Raw genomic sequence first — 13,221 nt, forward strand, 5'->3', positions numbered from 1 at the left:
AGAAGAAGAATTTAAAGCTATTATAATACCTTTGAGCTCGTCCTGTTTGCATTGTGTGACAAATCGACACTTTTAAACAAAATAACGCGTCAGACATAATATTCTAATAAAATTAGTAACATTGCGTGCTAGAATATAGGTTTAGAAATTCGAAAAATACCCAAAACCGAATCGGAGCACCCCACTGTCCACGTGGTCTTGGTCTGTGCTACCCCTAGAGTGTTTTTTTTTTTGTGCCGCGGAGGCGCGGAGGGAGGGCAGCCCTCGCCCGCAGCGCCGGAGCCAAGCGTTCCTCTAACTTTCGAAATTCTTCTTCTAACCTCAAAACTTTAACCATGGATATCTCCATAAGCATGGGGTTCTGAGGTGTGACAGAGGTACCAGGGGTAGCGTTCCCCACCCTCCCCCCCCCCTTCCCACCACTGTCCCGAAATTCGGTTTTACCTAATCTAAAGCTTTACCCTTATTTATTTGTTATTCAAACGCTTCACTATCAACAGTCCCCAGTGACAGTCGAAGGACTGCTGGCCTGAAGTGTCGATGTTACAAAAAAACCTCTCGCATATAAACAGTAAAATTATACAGTTATTTTTATAAAGGTTTGCTAACAGATAAAACACAAAAAGACACAAAACAAAGTATACAAAACGTATGTTTATAAAGTCATCAAATTATAAATAATAGTATTACTGATACAAAAACAAAAAAAATTAACATTCGATTTTAGCACTTTTTGTATAAAAAATACAGTCTCTTTTATTAAAATTGTAATCACTTTAGAAACAATTTCATCGCCGAATGTATACCAAGCATTTTTTTAAAGACAGCACTTGTCATTATCACTCTTCACATAATAACTAATGAACTTTTCATTCGGTAGTGCGTTGTACGGCGAATCGTCAAAACAAATCAAAATTTTATTCAAGTAGCACTCTTGAATCATTATTTTACAAATAATATAAATACCCGTTAGTAACTGGATTGTAATTAAAGTGGAACTACCGCCGATTAAGAACATAAATTTTGCTGAGAAGGATCAGCAAGAATGACAATAGTTCAAAAAAAACTCTTTTGAAAACCAATTATTAAAGTTTCCCTGATATGCCGAGTGGGTCATCGGTCAAGAACTGAAGTAAGTACCTGAACCCTCGGCGGGGGCTGTGGCGGCTGCAGCGGCGCGGACTGCGCGCCGGGGTCGCGGCACGTGCTCTCGCTGAGAGCTTGCAGCGGAGAATACGTGCTGCGTGAGCACACCGCGTTCTGCACACACATCAATAATAGCTTAATATCTACCAACGGCTTGATCCCGGTTAGCCTCGCTCACCATCTGAGGCAACTGGGGACCGGGATGGTTCACTCGCGGCCAGGATGCAGAAGGCAATATTACTCGACTTGGCAAGGATTGTCCGCCGGTTTCTCAGCCTACAGCCCTAACCGCTGACCGTTTGATCTCACTGCCGGGACGTAATCTCCACCCGCTTTATTTAAGTATTTATTATATTCTATGTATCTATCATATTCAAAATGAGTGGAGAAAGTCGGTGACGGAGTGATAATCGCTTCGCGCCTCGTATAGAGTTCGCAAAGAGAAAATTGGTTCTGTTCATTACAAATTGATATAGACATAATACAAATTCATTATTATGTGGTATCTTGTCATTACTTTTAAGTTTTTTACTCTGTATTCCATATAATTGCTATAAACAATATGCTATCCAAAAAAAATAATACATACATCTCGTACATTGTGCAGCGGGGGAAGAACCGGTAGCTGGTCTTGATCGCGGCTCACGCGCTCCGCCAACGAGTGAAGGTGGAACCCGCCTCTAGGGAATTGGCTGGATACTACACCTATAAATAAAAAGCATTTTACACTTTCGTAAAAAACCACTTGTGCTAAGTAAGTGTTCATTGTATCAAAAATAATTAATTTTAATTTCATAATGAACAATAGGTTTCTTAAGATTATTTAACACTTAAATGAATATTAATTTATGACTGACTCAACCCATAGCGTCCCACTGCTTGTCCACTTTTTCACTCAGGAGAAAACCGGTTTCTCAAGGTAGGTAGGTCGGAGCTTAATCTATGTATGTATTCCGACCGATTTTCCGCCATGGCGACCACTTTGATCCCTTATAGGGCTTGGTGCTGGTACGCCCAGAGATGGCTTATATAGCCGATTTTTGCAGCAAACTCCCTTTGCACAAAGTGGGCAAATGAGCTCACCGCTCTCATAATTATAGTGAATGGCGGCGAGTGGACGGTCTTTGAGCTCATCGCGCTTTGCGTCGAGGTCAGCTAAACGCAGTTCCTCAAATTCGCGAATTCGTTTTTTCAATCTTGCGCCATTACGGTCGCTGTGCTGCCAAACTCTCCCAACGAGAGGGCTCTATATTGCTTTTTCACGTGAGCTTGATTTATAATATATAATACGAAGCGGTAGGAAACTGACTACAAATATTCGCTCCGAGCAGGATCGAAAGGAAAGGAAACAGGCAACCTTTACAAACGAATTAAATACAATAATTAAAAAACAAGTCTTATCTTATATATAAAATTCTCATGTCACAATGTTAGTAACAAAACTCTTCCGAAACGGGTGAACCAATTTTTATGAAATTTTGTGCGCATATTGGATAGGTCTGAGAATCGGCCAACATCTATTTTTCATGCCCTAAAGTCATAAGGGAGGAATTAAGGGGGGTTAATAACATATATGGCAAAACAACGTTTGTGGGGTCAGCTAGTTATCTATGTTATTTCGATTCGATATCCGTTCGATTAAAAAAATAGTTTTGATTTAGAAAATCAATTTATTGAGATACGTATAGGCAATAAATTTGTTTGCTCGAAAACGAAAAAAACCGACTTCAATTACATGGACAAGTAAATACAACGTAAGTAGACGAAAAAATAGTCAAGTAACTACGCGTTATCAAAGATTACTTAAAAAGTAGTCATCTGATCTCAATTAAATTTAAATAGGACCACTTAACATGCACCACCTTTCGATTGAAAGAAAAGATCATTAAAATAAATACAATCGAATTGAAAACCTCTTCCTTTTTTGAAGTCGGTTTATAAAGTGAATACTTAGTAAATTATTTATAAAGACTAATTCATTCTAAGAGTGTACGACTTCTTTCGCGACTCGACAGTATAGAATTTATTGGATTTTCGTCCCTAAGAATCGATTTTCATATAAGGCCCCCGGTATAAAAAAAAAAAATGTGAGGAGTAAAATCTACTGAACGAATGACCTCGTTACGTTTTTGTTAACGCCATCTATCGGAACCCTATTTGGGCGTTATTTGATTCGTTTATTTACCAATTAATATGGTATCAATCTTTTTCTTGGACTAGAAAGCCTTTTTATACCTATTTAGACAGTCGATCTGAAGGACTAAACTCCAGTCGTGCGTCGGAGCTGACACGCACACTTTTATTAATAATTTAGATTTTTTTTAAATTCTATCGTTTAATTAGTTATACTCTTCAGCCTGTAATATCCCACTACTGGGCATAGGCCTCTTTCCCCGTGTAGGAGAAGGATCAGAGCTTAATCCACCACGCTGCTCTAATGCGAGTTGGCGGATATATTCCCTACTATGAGTAACGACCGCTATCAGGTGTATATGATAACAACCGGGACCGATGGCTTAACGTGCTCTCCGAGGCACGGTGGGAAGACCCACGAGGACTGCACAAACACCCAGAGCACGGCAAACACTTGTATGCCCATATATACAAATGTTTGTCATGTGCGGGGATCGAACCCGCAACCGCCAGCGCAACAGGTACAATCCATGGCTGTGACCGTTGCGCCAACGCGGCGTATTATATTATTAGTTATGTTTTAGCCTAACTGAAATATCTTTAAGTATATAAAATAACCTATCGTTCGGAAACTGTACATTTTTGAAATTATAAGTACTCGTGTGCTATTCTAGTATATAAGCTATTTCTGTTATAAATTTCATCCAGATCCATCCGAGGTGAACGAATAAAAATCATCCATCAAATGTTTGCCCTATAAACGCAGTAAGAATTTATTCACTAATTAAATTAATTTATATTTTAAAAAAATATATTTATATTCTTACAATTGTTATAATTGTTATGCAAAGTCGTTACTCATTTTGAGATATACTTACAAATAAAATTTTTATTTAAAATTGGAATGGAACCCTAAATATGCTTCAGAGGTTAAGCTCCATCAGCATTCTGTGTGCATTGGCGGACCGCTGGAACTCGCCATTACTACTCCGCAGGTTACGGCTACGTACTGTTTAGCAGTGGTCGTAATCAGAAGGTGATTACTTTTGTGTACGTTTAGTTTATTATTTTTATCACACACACACACACACACACACACACACACAGTTCAGCCTAATACAGTCCACTGCTGGACATAGGCCTCCACAAGTTCACGCCAAAAATGGCGTGAACTCATGTGTTTTGCCCATTGTCACCACGCTGGGCAGGCGGGTTGGTGACCGCGGCTGGCTTTGTCGCACCAAAGACGCTTCCGTCTTCGGCCTGTGTATTTCAAAGCCAACAGTTGAATGGTTATTACGCCATCGGTCGGCTTTTTAAGTTCCAAGGTGGTAGTGGAACTGTGTTATCCCTTAGTCACCTCTTACGACACCCACGGGAAGAGGGGGGTGGCTGTATTCTAACTACCGTAACCACACAGCAATTTTTATTATACTAACTCGTAATTGTGAATTATGGACCACGTCTGATACAAAATAAATACATAAAAATAAAATAACAAAAAAATATGTATACACGCAATACGCCAGCACTTCACTTATAAATTCGGAACGAAGAATACTTCATGCCATTTAATATAATCGTAAATTACGTATGCCATAAAAATCGAAAGCGTCCAACCAAGAGCGGACATCTCACTCAACTAATTGGTATAATAGCGGGAAACTCGAAACGCGTCTAAAATCGCGGCAATAACTTCAACGGGCGTCGAGAATAGATTATAAATAAGATGGGCGATGAAAAGTATACTTACCTCCAACGACACATCTCGGTTTTATTTTTGTTTTGTTCGATACAAACGACCCATGTCAAAAGTATTATAACGTCTTCTAACATATTCAAGGTTATACTTTTTTAACTAATTATGCCATAACTACGTTATATTTAATACGTTTAAGATGAATGTCTATCATAGTAACTTTTGTAAATCTCACACTCACACACAACGACCCCCACTAGGATTCACCCCTGTGTCGGGGGTCAAGAAACAAACAATACACAAGCACAAACGCCTAGACCGCAGCAAATCTATTTGGACAATACAAATATATGCATTGTGTGGAGATTGAACCCGCACCGCCAGCGCAACAGTCGCAATCATTCAGTCAACAGTTAGCGCAACAGTCTTAATAATTATGTTTGCAAAAAATAAAATACTTCAATTATAAAACGACGTAATTAGACGAAAAAATAGTCAAGTAGACACACATTATTAAATATTTAAACGGGTCCCATTTAAGCGATGTGAGCATGGTAAGCTATAGCTTGCAATAAAAAAAAAATAATCATCAAAATTGGTCCTCCCAATTAAAAATATAAGGTAACACATAAAATTACAGGCAATATGTGTACATCCTCCTTTTTTGTAGCCGGTTAAAAAAACTATTCAAAAAAACAGTATTGTTAAATATCAGCTGTGGCCCACCGTTTCATTTATGGTATCTTGGAAAAAACCACGGATTTGGTCAATTTTAATAGTTCTTAACAGACAATACACCAATTTTAGAAATTATAAGTCCAGAGTAACAAAGTTTAATGAAAACTTCAATCTCCAATTCTATCCCTTTACGAAGAGAATTTCCTAAAATTCTTTCTAACCTGACTTCCCCTACTCATATTTTAACTTTGTGTTAAACTACTTGTGCCTGCGACTTCGTCCGCGTGGAATTTGAAAAAAATGCTATTGTTCAGTTCACGGTTCGCATTTCGTTCTACAGCTATTTTCCAGTGAAAGTCCCGTCAAAATCGGTCAAGCCGTTTCAGACATTAGCTGGAACAAATAAATAGACAGACAGACCGCCAAAAATTGTAAAAAATGTTATTTTGGTATATGTACCGTGTACACATCCATATGCATTTAACAAAAAGTGGTTATATTAATATTATAAACAGACACTCCAATTTCATTTATTTGTATAGATTTATAGATTTCATGACCACATTAGCAGTCGAAGTTAATTAAATACGCATTATTAGGGGTGTATAAAAATCTACTGTCGATCTGGCTCAAATTTAAATGAAACCCCAAGACAAGCATCGACTTTCGCGTATAAAAAGGAATCATCGAAACATAAAAAATACAATCGTAAAAAAATTAAGAACCTCTTCCACTTTTTAACGGTTAATAAATAAATATATAAATAAATATCTACACAATACACACACGGTCGTCTGTTTCTAAAGTAAGCAACTTAATGCTTATGTTATAGGTAACAGCCGACTGGTATATAGCTAGCTACATATTTTTTTTTTTCGATAAACATACTTATAAATAATACATATATAAATATATAAATAAATATTTATATTACACCCAGACTCGGGGTGGGAATCGAACCCACAACCCTCGGAGCAGAAAGCAGGGTCACTACAAACTGCGCCAACGGGCTAGTCAAATAATATATGCTTAGAACTATAATTACAGAAAACAAGAGCCGTGAGAATAAACGCTTAGGTAATCATAGCATTCCATGTCAACTTGTCAACGCACTTAATTGTGTTGAGTAAGGAACTACTGTCGCTTTTAAGTTGTTCGTGTTTTTTTTTTTAACCGACTTCCAAAAAAGGAGGAGGTTCTCAATTCGACTGTATTTTTTTTTTTTTTTTTTTTTATGTATGTTACATCAGAACTTTTGACTCGGTGGAGCGATTTCGACAAATTTTCTTTTAATCGAAAGGTAGTGTGTGCCAATTGGTCCCATTTAAATTTATTTGAGATCTAACAACTACTTTTCGAGCTATATCTAATAATGCGTTTTTACTTGACGCTTTTTTCGTCGACCTACGTTGTATTATACCGCATAACTTTCTACTGGATGTACGGATTTTGATAATTCTTTTTTTGTTGGAAAGGAGATATCCCAAGTTTAGTACCATGATAAGGAGACCAGGATCTGATGATGGGATCCTAGAGAAATCGAGGGAACTTCTTGAAAATCCGCAATAACTTTTTATTAGGTTTACAGATTTTAATGATTTTTAATTTAATCGAAAGCCGAAGTTTATCATGTGGTCACATTTAAATTTCATCGAGATCTGATAACTACTTTTTGAGTAATCTTTGATAATGCGTTGTTTGATAACGTGTTGTTGTTGCGTGTTTTGATAATGTTGTTGTTGCTTGACTATTTTTTCGTCGATCTACGTTGTATTACTTGTCGATGTAACTGAAGTCGGTTTTTTTTTTCGTTTGCGAGCAAACACAATTATTTTTTTCAATAACTAGCTGTTTCCCATGACTCTTCAGCTTAAAATTATTAATTTTTTTATTATGTTTCACAAGTCACAACACCACGGGCTCTTAATTGCCCATGCCATTTGTACTACATAATATATTTGTTTTATTATTGACGTCAATTTTTTTTAGTAGTTTTACTTCAGACCAGCAGTGCTAAAACTATCTAGAATCGCTAGGATGGTCCGACACAGACAGCTTTTTGCTGTGAGAAATATATGAAATATATAATATATACAAGACAGATTACTTATTTATTCGTTTTTTTAACCGACTTCCAAAAAAGGAGGAGGTTCTCAATTCGACTGTATTTTTTTTTTATATGTTACATCAGAACTTTTAACCATGTGGACCGATTTCGACAAAATTTTTTTTAATCGAAAGGTGGTGTGTACCAATTGGTCCCATTTAAATTTATTTGAGATCTAACTACTACTTTTTGAGCTATATCTAATAATGCGTTTTTACTTGACGCTTTTTTCGTCGACCTACGTTGTATTATACCGCATAACTTTCTACTGGATGTACCGATTTTGATAATTCTTTTTTTGTTGGAAAGGAGATATCCCAAGTTTAGTACCGTGATAAGAAAACCAGGATCTGATGATGGGATCGTAGAGAAATCGAGGGAAACTCTTAAAAATCCGCAATAACTTTTTACTAGATTTACCGATTTTGATAATTCTTTTTTTGTTGGAAAGAAGATATTTCTAGTTTAGTACCATGATAAGGAAACCAGGATCTGATGATGGAATCCTAGAGAAATCGAGGGAAACTCTCGAAAATCCGTAATAACTTTTTACTGGGTGTACCGATTTTGATAAATTTTAATTTAATCGAAAGCTGATGTTTATTATGTGGTCACATATAAATTTTATCGAGATCTGATAACTACTTTTTGATTAATCTTTGATAACGCGTAGTTACTTGACTATTTTTTCGTCGATCTACGTTGTATTACTCATCGATGTAATTGAAGTCGGTTTTTTTTTCGTTTGCAAGCAAACACAATTATTTTTTTTTTAATTTATCAACATATATTTATACACGTACATATCTCAAGATAGAGAGATGAAATTAGTAGGTAATTATAATATAGGTTAATAGGTTATGATTGCTTCAGCCTGCAATATCCCACTACTGGGCATAGGCCTCTTTCCCCATGTAGGAAAAGGATCAGAGCTTAATCCACCACGCTGCTCCAATGCGCGTTGGCGGATATATTCCTTACTATGAGTTACGATCGCTATCAGGTGTACATGATAGCAAACGGGACCGACGGCTTAATCTGCTCTCCGAGGCACGCTGGGGAGACCCGTAAGGACTGCACAAACACCCAGACCACGGCAAACACCTGTATGGCCAATACAAATGTTAGTCACGTGCGAGGATGGCTGTAACCGTTGCGCCAACGCGGCGTCACCTATATTACCTTCATTCCTTTCATTTATCTTCATACTATTACAACAACTTAAAAAGGCGTTCAGTGATTTTGAAAAATAACGTCTAAGAATTGCAATGTATACCAATGTACCAAATGTAACCTCTCACAAATTTAAATTTTAACTCACAGCTCAAAAGTGTTCACAAACATTATAGACAACGAGAGAATTGGCAGTATAAAAAAAAATTCATTATGAAAAATAAAAAATTTATTATTACATATATAAAAAAGTGCGTGTGTACTTATGTACGCACGTAAGAAGTTATACTTCATTGGCTAGCTAACTATAACTTTACTTTCATCGTTTTAACTAACGCGCCAAAAAAAGTATAACTTCAAATATTTAATGAAAATCGATTATATGATTCAGATAATGAATACTAAAACTACATTATATATTTAAAATTATATGACGTTACAATATTAATAAATACTTATCATATTACTTATCATATCGTACTGTGTGGCTACGGTACTAAAGAATATAGCCACCCCCTCTCTTTCCGTGGGTGTCGTAAGAGGCGACTAAGGGATAACACAGTTCCGCTACCACCATGGAACTTAAAAAGCCGACCGGTGGCGGGATAACCATCCAACTGCTGGCTTTGAAATAGACAGACCGAAGACGGGCAGCAGTGTCTTCGGTGCGACAAAGCTAGCCCTGCGGTCACCAACCCGCCTGCCCAGCGTGGTGACTATGGGCAAAACACATGAGTTCACGTTATTTTTGGCGTAAACTTGTGGAGGCCTATGTCCAGCAGTGGACTGTATAGGCTGTAATGATGATATCATATTAAAAGAAATGCTTCAAATAAAAGGCAAAACTAATCATGAAAACGTATATTTTACTAATTTAGACGTTCATCAAGTATTCAGTGATACACTCAAAGCGATGTGAACAAATGAATCACTATAATTACCTAAGTACTAAAGACAAAACAAGCAAACTTGAGTCGTCATTAATAAGCGAATAAAGTCATTTGTGTCAGTAATAACAACATAACCGGTGCTCAGGTGGTGTCCAATTATAATAGTCCTATTATTATCTCCTGTAACAAAAGGGAACGCTTCCTTAACAATAAATCCGCATTGATTGACCGCGATAAATCTAAAGCTGCGCGGGCGCCGCTCCGGTTACAGTGCTCAGGGTTGACGGATTGTAACATTGAGTCTTAACTAAGGTTACAATTAATCAAAACCAAAAATTATTTTATTCGCGTACGCTCCTAAATCACTTTTGAATCGTTATTTTACAATTTAAAAGTTATATTTGTTTTAATTTATTAAATATAATAATAAATGAAAGTGAAATTAGTACCGATTCGGAATGTAGATGCTGCAGAGAAGAATCGACAGATCTTTCACTGAAGTAACACTTCTTTATGCACGATTGACTTGGGAAGTAAGCCGATGGATGCGTGACGAGAGCGTTACGAAAAGTGTGATTGGGTGAGGCGAACGAAAGTTGAGAAGGAGGTATAATTTAAATAAGATAGAAAGAGAAGGTGTTACGTGCTATACATTTTACTTCACTTTCACACTCGTTTTTTTTTTTGTAAAATTAGTAATATCTTGTATGAAATACAGCGCCACTAAATCCATACATTATCTTGAACCGAATGACGTGATTTAGCTATTAAATTATTTTTAATATAAGCTTTAAATTTATTTTCTGGTTACAAATACTAACAGAGTAAAACTTCGTCTGGGATAGTATCGGTCTGTGTAGATGTCGGCCATATATTACACCAGCTATTATCCATAGTTTTTCTCGTTTAAGCTGAGAATTACCTATACAGTTATAAAAGGCCATATGCCTTAATCACGATACTGTATAAATAATTTAAATAATGATTTTTAATCAAAAGTTTATATTAAAAGGTTGCATGAATTAACTTCAAAACTTTTTTACAAATACAAAATTACTCATTTTTAAACAATGTAACCCTCCCACAAATTTTCATAGCCTATTGAACCCAGCGGATACTATCAAACATCCTGTAAATATATTTTCAGTAACTGGTGTTAACCCTGCTTTAAAACAGCACGTGTAGTGCAGCTCCAAGTTTCTCGAGACACGTTTGATTTACGCACCCCATACGATACATATTACCCGAACTAATATAAACAAATTCCTTATTAAAATTCTACGTCTAAACAAACCATCGAGTTATGTTTGTTTTTATTTAAGACCAAAAAAACTACATCTACAAATCAACATCGACAAATGTAATTCTATTACTAATGGTAGAATTATCCGTTTTCCAAAAAAGGAGGAGGTTCTCAATTCGACTGTATCTTTTTTTTTATCCGATAATACGACACCATATGAGGAGTTACAAAATGACAATTTCGGTAAGTCATAAAATAATAAAAGCGTTGATTAAACGACGAAGAAAGCTTAAAAGCTTATATCCAAAACTACATATTACATGTATCAAATATAAAAATTTAGACTCTAAAAAAAATAAGGAATCAATTAAAATTACTATAAAAAACAAAGTAACACTTCCCGGAACTGCCTATACACTTAAAACGTTCACTTGCTTACAAATAAACTATGGAACATTTCAGCCCAACAAATTAACAGAGAAGCGAATTCCACTTTGATCAGCCTCGGTGTCAACATTGCGAGCATTGCTCATTAACAAGCCGATCGACACGTCACAAAGAACGCCACAATGTGAATAAGATACTATTTTTGCACTATGCAGTATTGCTAAATCAAATCAAATCTCAATTCTATTCTGAAACGTATTATTTTCAAAATATAATTCTCATTAAATGTTGATTGAAATTGTTATATTGCTATGGATTGATTTGTTAGTACTTAGTTGATCTAAGTTGATGTTGATTGATGGAATGTTACATTGTCGTCATAGACTATAATTATGCTTGTTTATCTTATATATAAAATTCTCAAGTCACAATGTTAGTTACAATACTTCTCCGAAACGACTGGAGCGATTTTTATGAAATTTTGTGTGCATCGGGTAGGTCTGACAATTGGCCAATATCTTTTTTCAGACCCCTAAGTTACTAGAGGGCGATGATTAAAGGGGGTTAATAATATTATTTAATGTTATAAACTTATTTATCTATAATTATGTTTATGTCGTTACAACTTGTAAATAAAGCAACACTCATTAATGTGTACTTCGTACCAATGCAAATGTATGTTTTGTAAGTTGTCCTAAATAAATAAATAAACCTTGGACACGTCCAGAGCAGAATTAAATTATTTCAGAAAAATTATTCGAAGTTACTAACATAATAGCGAATATCAACAAAGCATATATTTCCATATTTAGGTACCGGAAATTCGACTAACAATGAAACAATGTAAACACTTTTGCAATTACGTTCCGTAAAATATATGTCATCAAAAATTTCAAGCGTCAACAGTAACTGTACACTGATGACATTGACATTCATCAATAGTCATCATGAACAAAATAACAAAAACAATTTTAATCCAACTCGCCTAACAAGCAATATTTGAAATCGATTCAAAGAAGCAATGATAGAAATAGTCACATAATCAATTCGAAACAACGGCTAATGTGGCTAGACATTATCGTAAATTTCCTGTTTCGCCTGATTTGTGATCCATAGTGTCGTGTTCTGGGAACGTGGGCCCATGGACGGTAGATATCTCTGTCGCTTCCTCGCGATGTTTTGACTGCTGATTGACTGATGCTGCCAACCCTGGGCTATTTTCAGCTTCGACATTCGCAATTTACTACTCTTTGATTTTGATACCTGCAGGGCTGCGGACGTTATGAAATGATATAACGGAACTCGACTTTAAATCGACATTAGATTTTAACCATCTTCATTAAATTATGTCAATTTTTAATTTTTATTTCCAACTTGAATCACGATTATTAAATCTTAACAATAATTATTAAATAATGGTTTCAAATATCATCAATAATCTTTAGATGATCTATTTTAGTTCAACAGCGGTATATGTTTTACTGGGAATTAAATACTGTTAGAATCTTTTCCTTCACAAATTCACAAATATTTGTGAAAACCTTTATTCTGATAACAAAGCATTTCATCGCTGATAAAGAAAACTATTGCTACATCATTACATAGTATAAAACAAAGTCGCTTCCCGCTGTCTGTGTGCTTAGATATTTAAAACTACGCAATGGATTTTGATGCGGTTTTCTTTAGTAAATAGAGTGATTCCAGAGGAAGGTTTATATGTATAATGCATGCATACTATAGTAGAGGAACACTGATAGTTTTTTAA

General features: G+C 35.7%; 1 protein-coding gene across 1 annotated transcript in view; it reads right to left on the bottom strand.

The window, feature by feature from the left end:
• LOC123663705 (T-box transcription factor TBX1-like) overlaps window positions 1–13,221 on the bottom strand; it is a 54,985-nt gene that overhangs the window by 12,338 nt on the left and 29,426 nt on the right. The window contains exons 2-3 of the mRNA XM_045598372.1: window positions 1,736–1,851; window positions 1,141–1,260 (exon numbers count right to left, since the gene is read on the bottom strand). Coding sequence (XP_045454328.1) covers window positions 1,141–1,260; window positions 1,736–1,851 — 236 coding nt within the window. The remainder of the gene's footprint in view (window positions 1–1,140; window positions 1,261–1,735; window positions 1,852–13,221) is intronic.

This window comes from Melitaea cinxia, chromosome 20 (genome assembly GCF_905220565.1).
Source record: "Melitaea cinxia chromosome 20, ilMelCinx1.1, whole genome shotgun sequence".
Taxonomy (NCBI): Eukaryota; Metazoa; Arthropoda; class Insecta; order Lepidoptera; family Nymphalidae; genus Melitaea; species Melitaea cinxia.